The 9,297-nt window shown below is 39.9% G+C and overlaps 1 protein-coding gene across 1 annotated transcript in view; it reads left to right on the top strand.

The window, feature by feature from the left end:
• The first annotated feature begins 202 nt into the window (after positions 1-202).
• LOC145399723 (uncharacterized) overlaps positions 203-9,297 on the top strand; it is a 54,710-nt gene continuing 45,615 nt past the window's right edge. Inside the window, exons 1-2 of the mRNA XM_080272270.1 lie at positions 203-343; positions 1,836-2,056. Of these exons, the coding sequence (XP_080128396.1) occupies positions 203-343; positions 1,836-2,056 (362 nt within the window). The remainder of the gene's footprint in view (positions 344-1,835; positions 2,057-9,297) is intronic.

Below are 9,297 nucleotides of genomic sequence, written 5' to 3'. Positions count from 1 at the left end.
TCTTCTTCATCGCTTCCACTACTTCCGACCTACTGATCTACACACCTACTATTACACACCTTTATTTATTTATTTTTTTTTTTTTGAGCAGTTGAGAAGTTATCGTGCTAACAGATACACAGACAGACAGACAAATCGAAACCAATACCAGCTTTGCTATCGTGGCTGGTAATGACATCATCGGTTTGTAAATGTCAAAAAAATGCTCATGCACTCTCAGGTGAGTGATGTGGGTGAGGTGGTGGCTGGTGAGGGTGTGGCGGTGTTCCAGGTGGGCACTAACAGCCAAGGCGTAAATGTGACGCACGACGGTCTCAAAAACTTGGTAACACAGGTTCACTGGGTGAGTGAAAGTGCCGTATTTACTTAGTTTCTTAAAATGTTAGATTATGAAAAGAATAATATCTTACGTTTGAAAGCTTATAATCAATTCGTGTTGTGAAAAGTGTGAATCATAAGGAGAGCCATTTGAATACGCAATTTTATATTTCTATCTAGCGCCTAACATAAATCCATGTGGTTCTAAAATACAATAATATAAAGTGTACCTCCAAATTTACTAGGTGAAGAAATCCTAGGTAATGGATAATTCACTTAGTACGAGAAGCGATCTCCTGGGTTATGTACCATGCAGTGATAAAAAGAAAAAAAAAATAGAGACATGGCTTACTGATGCATCTTTCCTTGCAAGCAGTGCAAAGCGTTTTAAGCATCACGCTTGTGGTGGTGAGTGAAGACCTCGGTTTGTATTCTCGTCCGGTAAGGAAACTCCATAACGCTTCTTCCTTAAAGACTTATTTCTGTTGTTTAATATGCTTTTGTATTTTTTTTAATGCAGAGAATGGCAATGGTAAAAGAATTTATTTAACAAAGAATAGGAGTGTACGTGTAATAAATAAAACAAATCGCTAAAGAAAAGGTGCTAGTAAGCGTCCTCATCCTACGAGAATACGGACCCAAGCCTTGCAGTGCCCGTATTCTGGGCGATTAAGGAAGTCCCCTAACATCTCTTCCTAAGCGATTTGTTTAGCTTGTTACTTCTCACTGACCTCCTCTTTGCCATATAAATAATTCAAATGCCACCATACACAAGATAAATATCGTACAAATTGGTATTAATCAGCCGTACCCAAAAAATTATTAGCTCAGGAAGAGGTGTTAGAGAGTTTCCTTGACCGACGAAAATACGGATCACAGCCACATTTACAGAGTGATCCACCAAAAAATTCCCATAACAATATATCTAACCGACTCAGCGTTACTAAAACTAAATTTCTGATGGTTAAGACAAGCTTCGAAATTAAAAACACGATTCAGTAATAATTAAAAAGTTGGACTTGTTTTCCCCTTCCAGACCCCCGGCTTAATAATAGAACCAGAACTACACTGTCAATAATTCCTCTCGACTCTTACCTTCAATGCCTCGCTTTCTCACTCTTGTCATATGTATATTTATGCATATTCAATCAATTCCTACCTCTGCCTTCTTCTGTCTTTAGTTTCTGAGCCTCATTTTCCCACATTTTTTTTTTTTATTAATGTTCCTGTTTATACGATCTGCAATTACAGTATGCGCCATTGCCATTTTTTTTTCTCAGGAAGATACTAAGTGAAGGTATACATGAAAACTATATTCAGTCCCACCTATGCGAAACGTCATCTCTAAACTTAATATCTTTTTCGAAAGAAAAAACTAAACTAAACTAAATATGACGGCCGAAAAGAGGAAAAATTTATCCAACTCCCCCAGTTTGAAAAAAAAAAAAAAAAAAGTATCCACACAACGCAAAACAATGATCTGGTGGTTGTATGTAAAATGTATCCTTCCTTTACAGCTGAATCACGTATCCCAACACATCACACTGGTGGTGGTGAGCGAGGACCAAGCCTTCCTATCCTCATTCACTCAGTGGTTCCTCAAGAGCGGCTTACTGGTGTGGTCCACAAGGATTCTCTTCGTTACCAGCCTGCCTCTACACCTCCTGCATCATATCCGCCACACCCTGTCCATCACCAACTCCATGCTAGTCATACTTACACACAAACCAGCCCTAAGGTATGTATGTATGTGAGTATGGATCCATATATGTTTATAGTAGCGTTCGGTTGCCACACAGGTGACATGGGCAGGCAAATAATCCTTAATACTGGGAGGTCCTGTTCATTAAATACTCTGTGCTGAATCTTTTGAAACGCCTTGAAAATTCTGCTATCTTTAAAAATGACTTTGCTCAATTAAAGGGATTTATTTTTAACTAAAGGTTTGGTTAGATATAGCATTCATTAATTTCTTGTATACGAAAACACTCTCCTAAGTTAACTAAAATCCGCTGAAGTTATGAAAGTTGAGTATTTCGTCCCCCATTCCATAGCCTTCACCACCTCCTCTTCACCCTCTCTGTCACCAACTCCATGCTCATCGTGCTTACTGATAAACCATCAGTATGCTATGTTACATAATTATGTAACATAGGTTATGTTAGGAGATGGTATTTTTGTCTGTCTGGACATCATAATTGCAACACACACAATAGATGAACATTTACAGAAATCAGATCAGCTCCTACAAAAGTTAGCCAATCCTGGTTCAAAAATTAAGCTGTCTAGATGCAAATTTTGCTTTACGGAAAATAAATTTCTAGGCCACAGACTGGATCCAGAAGGTATTGTTACGGAACAGAGAAAGATAATGTACACTTTAAGTGAGAATACTAAAAATCACTACTGTCCCGTAAAGTTCCAGGTCCAAACAAAAGAGTTAGGTAAAATTACAAGTTAAAGTTTAATGCTCAAACTAACAACAAAACATTCAGGACTCATAAGGACAATGCAATGGCAAAAAACAGGTTAAATATATGGTTAACTGCAATAGCCTCTATTAACACGAAATTAGCATGAGTAAATTTATCTAAGTCAGCCCTGATAAAATGAGAATACCAGATAATACTCAGTGAATGCAAGGTATATTATTACAGACACAAAATATTATTAATAAGGGCTGACACCCAAAACACATGAATTACAAAAACCTTACTAGGCCTAAGAATTAACACCCTACGCTACACAGTACAAGAAAAAATGCAACAACAGTCATACTCAAATTACACAGCTGCTAGATGGTTGGAGACTTCCTGAGCACTCACAATAATAACAACTGTACAGGGGAGGACAGAGATGTGAACAAAATGAGGAGTAGATCTAAGTGGCAATTAATGCAGAGACTGAGCTCATTATATAGGGGCCGGCAGAGCTTGATACAAATTGTAAGAAGGACGCGCAAATGAAGCCAGAGGGGACAAAGAGTTGACACTCCTGCTCTGAACAACAGAAAGAACGACTTACTCTACTATAAGGGAGGAGGGGGGAAGTGAGGTAGAACACGCTCGTGATCAAACATGCAGCATACTGTACGTTAGAATTACACAAAGGATGATGAAATCATAGGCTATGTAACACCTCCCCACAAAGAAAAAGAAATTTACAAAGGAAATTTCTTATTACCCTAAAACAATCTGTCTAAAGTCTAGATAAGCAATCTGCAATAACATTTTCCTTCCCCTTGACATGCTGTATGTCCAATATATACTCCTGAAGAAGTAGACTCCATCTTGTCAATCTCTGATTTTTATCTTTAAACTTACTAAGGAATTTCAGTGGGTTATGATCGGTATAAATGACTATGGGGTCAAAACCAGAACACAAAATGAAAAATGCTGTAAACCCAAAATCAAGGCCAAAAGCTCTTTCTCAATAGTTGAGTAGTTCTTTTGAGGTGGATTGAACTACTTACTGTAATAAGATACAGGGTGTTCAATACCCTAATCATCCTCTTGCAGCAAAACAGCCCCAGCTCCTGTATCACTTGCTTCAACAGCCATCTTAAAAGGCTTAGCAAAATTTGGAGTAGCGAGCACTGGCTGACTTAATAGGATAGCTTTAAGTTTGGTGAAAGAGGATTCACAGTTATCGGTCCAGACAATTTTAACTCCCTTTTTCAGTAGGTCTGTAAGTGGTGATACAAGAATTGAAAAGTTAAGAACAAATCTCCAGTAATAACCTACCATTCCCAAAAATCTTTGTAGCTCTTTCCTACTTTTAGGTCTGGGAAGATCACTTATAACCTTAACCTTAGCTGCTGGTGGTGCAACATGTCCATCACCATTTACATACCCAAGGTACTGAACTTTAGCTTGACCAAATTCACACTTTGATAAAATAGCTACAAGATTAGCCTGCACCAAACTCTCAAGAAATTTACTGACATGGCATAGGTGATCTTTCCAGTTGTCACTGAAGATTAATACATCATCAATATAAACAACACACCCTGCCAAACCCTCTGTTACAACATTCATGAGCTTCTGAAATGTGGCTGGTGCATTCTTCATACCATATGGCATTACAGAACATGCAAAAGTCTTTCCTAGTGTTACAAAACATGAGATCTCCCTAGCACGTTCAGTCATAGGTACTTTCCAGTATCCCTTTAACAAATCAAACTTACTTATGTACCTAGCCTTTCCGATCTTGTCTATGCAATCTTCCACACGAGGGAGAGGGTAAGTGTCTGTTTTGGTTATCTGATTAACACGTCTGTAGTCGATGCAAAAGCCGCTGGGACCCACCTGGCTTAGGGACTAGAGTGACAGGAGAACTCCACTCGCTCTGACAGGGCTCAATCATCTTGTGGTCCAACAGGTAGCCAAGCTCCTTCTGGATGAGATGAACTTTCACCGGGTTCACACGGTAAGGAGGCAGTTTAATTGGCTTTGCGTCTCCAACATCGACATCATGCATCAACACAGTGGTTCTTCCTGGAGTGGCACGGAACACTTGCGGGTACTGCAGTAATGCCGAAAACTCCTGCCTTTCCTCGGGAGCTAGATGAGAAAGCTTAGTCTGGAGATCATTCATGATATCAGGATTCTTCCCCAAACTATCACTCAGGCTCATGCTGCATGGGAGAACTTCACTTGCAGACTCGGGTGGAACAGCTACAGTGCAGACTGGGTTATTTTCGTCCTGCCTGTGATAAAACTTTAGCATGTTGATGTGACAAAGTTGCTTGTTCTTTCTACGATCTGGTGTGGCGATGACATAGTTGACATCACTGAGTTTCTTCTCCACGAAATAAGGACCACTAAACTTGGCTTGAAGAGGTTGCCCATGCACCGGTAGCAGAATCAAAACCTGATCTCCTGGCTGAAAGTGGCGTAACCTAGACTTCTTATCATACCAAGTCTTCATCTTCTGAGCAGCTCCTAAATTCTCTCTCGCCAGCTGTAAAGCAGTGGACAGCCATTCTTTGAACTTCATCACATACTCCAGCAGGTTGACGTCATCTTCCTCTGACAGCCAGCATTCCTTGAGTAACTTAAGGGGTCCTCTTACTTCATGGCCAAACAGTAGTTCAAAAGGTGAGAAGCCCAGTGATTCATTTGGAGATTCTCTTGCGGCAAATACAACGAATGGAAGACCTTTATCCCAGTCTTTCTGATGTTCCAAACAGTATTTCTTGAGCATCGATTTTAGTGTTTGATGATATCTCTCCAACGCTCCTTGGGTCTGGGGATGGTAAGCTGAAGACGTGATCTGGGTGATGCTCAACACTTTCAGAGACTGCTTGAAAACATTTGACATGAAATTACTTCCCCGGTCTTTCTGTACCTCCTTGGGCAGACCAAACTTTGTGAAGAACCCTAGCATTTCCTTAGCCACGTTCTTTGCTGAGATATTTCTAAGTGGAATGGCTTCAGGATAACGAGTAGCCATATCAATCAGGGTCAACACATAAGAAAATCCTGAAGAAGTGTTAGGAAGAGGGCCCACAATATCCACCAACACACGGGTGAATGGCACCTCAAAAGGAGGAATGGGAACTAGAGGTGCAACCTTTTCGGTCTGATTACACTTCCCCACAACTTGACAGGTGTGACAAGACTTACAATACCAGGAAACATCCCTGAAGATACCTGGCCAGTAGAAGTGTTTCAAAATGCATGCCACAGTCTTCCTCACTCCAAGGTGTCCTGCCAAACTGGAATCATGAGCCACTCTAATGATATCCTGCCTACAAACACGAGGGATGACAACTTGATGTACAACCTCCCACTCACAGTCGGCTGATGCTGTTGGGGGTCTCCACTTCCTCATAAGTACTCCTGACTTCATATAATAAGAAGTAGAATCACCAGCTGACTCTTCCTCATTGCAAGCAGAGTTAGCTAGACCTTTCAACTCAGGGTCAGCAACCTGCAACTCAACCAACTCTTGACGAGACAAATTATCAACACTACGGGGTACTGCCTCATCTGGTGAGTGGTCCAAATTAGCAAGAAAAGTGTCAGCTAGGATAACATCATCATCATCATTATCCTCTAAGTCACCAGTACCTTTAGACTTAGCCCTAGTGACAGCACATGCAGGGAACACATCAGGGACATCACAATCCTGGGCCTCAGCCACTGGCTCACTAGACAACTGAGGAGCTGGACACACTTGACTTCCACCAATATCATTTCCAAGTAAGAAAGTTACACCTGACATTGGGAGTGTCTCAACCAACCCAACCATAACGGAACCATTAACAAAACCAGACTCTAAATTCACTCTGCACAGAGGGACAGAGAAGTAATTATTCCCTACACCTTGTAAGATTACAGTTTCATCAGAGGAATTAACATTAGAGCATAGAAAACTGGTCAGCATAAGGGATTGGCAAGCACCTGTATCACGATATATTTTAACTGATTTCCTGTCATTACTGTCCAGAGGACTGACAAAACCTTCAGACAGGAAATTAGCACATGAACTCTTGAGAGTGTCACCCACGTTACTGCTCAAAAGAGGAGCTCCATCATGAGAATTTAATTTACCCCTCAAAGCAGGTTCAGTTAACAACAGTTAAAGAATTCTGGGTACTCTCAAGGGTGGACACTAGACCAATTGACTGAATATTTAAAGACTCCTTTTTGTTCACATCACGCTGTCTCCTGAAACATTTCTCCGTAGTATGACCAAGCTTACTACAATAAGTACATTTACTTTTCTGAAATCTAGAGGTGAAGCTGGTATTTACTTCCTGAGAAACATCATCTTTATTCTCTTTCCTGTTACCTGTACTCTGAGTAGAGGCAACGTACTTACTCTCAGCTTTCCTTTTTTCTTTAGAATATCTCTTGTGAGTGAGAACATCAGCTAAAACTGCAGCATCAGACAAATTATCTATTCTTTTCTCATCAAGATATAGGCTTACATCTTTATTAATACACCTTTTGAAGTCCTCCAGCAAAATCATCTGCTTAAATTTGTCAAAATCAGAATCCACATTCTTAGAATTTAACCACTGCTCTAACAGATCTTCTTTGATTTTTGCATACTCAACATGGGATTGCTTATCTTGCTTATAAGTTGTCCTAAATTTTACTCTATAGGCTTCAGGAACAAGCTCATAGGCCTTAAGAATCAAGCTCTTAACTACATCATAATTATCAGATTGATCCTGAGGCAAAGATGCATAAGTTACTTGAGCTTTACCGGTGAGAACAGTTTGAAGGAGTACTGGCCAATACTTTTTGGGCCAATTAAAACCTGTAGCTACCCTCTCAAATAATTGAAAATACTTTGTTAAATCAGATTCATTAAAAGGAGGGACAAGTTTAACATTTTTAGCCATATCAAAATCATCAGAGCTAGATGATCCAGTTCCACCTTGTTTCATGCGATACTCATGGTCTGCCTGAATCCTAGCTAGTTCAATTTGTGCCTGAGCCTATGCCTGTGCCTCCTGAATGCGAGCATTTGCCTGAAATTCAGCCTCCTGAATGCGAGCATTTGCCTGAAATTCAGCCTCCTGAATACGAGCCTGAGACTCCGCCTCCTTAGCCTGAGACTAAGCCTCCTTAGCACGAGCCTGAAACTCAGCTTCCTTAACACGAGCCTCCTGCAGAGCTAGCTGTAACTTAGCTATTTCAATCTGCGTTTGCTCATTTGGAGGAGTTACATTAAACAAGCTTGTATTAATCATGCCAACAATTTGATCTTTAGAATGATGAGAGTGAACTGCAATTCCCAATTGTTGAGCAACAAGCTTAAGTTCATTCTTTGTTCTGTTTTCTACATCACACACTGTTTGCACATTTGACAAAAAATCTTTGGCTTCATCAAGCGTAGTAATAGTAGACATCATGAATAAATCACAGTCACAAAATAACAAGCAATATCCTTATGATAATATCCTGAATATCCTGATAAGAGGTCGCCAAATTTATGTTACGGAACAGAGAAAGATGATGTACACTTTAAGTGAGAATACTAAAAATCACTACTGTCCCGTAAAGTTCCAGGTTCAAAACAAAAGAGTTAGGTAAAATTACAAGTTAAAGTTTAATGCTCAAACTAACAACAAAACATTCAGGACTCATAAGGACAATGCAATGGCAAAAAACAGGTTAAATATATGGTTAACTGCAATAGCCTCTATTAACACGAAATTAGCATGAGTAAATTTATCTAAGTCAGCCCTGATAAAATGAGAATACCAGATAATACTCAGTGAATGCAAGATATATTATTACAGATACAAAATATTATTAATAAGGGCTGACACCCAAAACACATGAATCACAAAAACCTTACTAGGCCTAAGAATTAACACCCTACGCTACACAGTACAAGAAAAAATGCAACAACAGTCATACTCAAATTACACAGCTGCTAGATGGTTGGAGACTTCCTGAGGACTCACAATAATAACAACTGTACAGGGCAGGACAGAGATGTGAACAAAATGAGGAGTAGATCTAAGTGGCAATTAATGCAGAGACTGAGCTCGTTATATAGGAGCCGGCAGAGCTTGATACAACTTGTAAGAAGGACGCGCAAATGAAGCCAGAGGGGACAAAGAGTTGACACTCCTGCTCTGAACAACAGAAAGAACGACTTACTCGACTATAAGGGAGGAGGGGGGGAGTGAGGTAGAACACGCTTGTGATCAAACATGCAGCATACTGTACGTTAGAATTACTCAAAGGATGATGAAATCATAGGCTATGTAACAGTATACATACCTCAGATGATAAAATAACAGCAGTTAGAGACTTCCCTGAACCAACAAATATGAAGTAAGACAATTTCTAGGTCGACATGTTACGACCGTGCTTTTATACAAGTGTTTGCTAACATATCACAACCTTTATTCCAGCTACTGATAAAACAAGCTACATTTCAGTGGGGAGAGGAACAAAAAATTGCATGTAATGAATTAAAAGATCAACTTACATGTGCACCTTGCTTAGT

Source organism: Coenobita brevimanus, chromosome 50 (genome assembly GCF_032717465.1).
Source record: "Coenobita brevimanus isolate Jiangsu-jjx chromosome 50, ASM3271746v2, whole genome shotgun sequence".
NCBI classification, from domain to species: Eukaryota; Metazoa; Arthropoda; class Malacostraca; order Decapoda; family Coenobitidae; genus Coenobita; species Coenobita brevimanus.
Note: the sequence above shows the minus strand (reverse complement) of the source record. Positions and strands in the feature narration are given on the sequence as shown.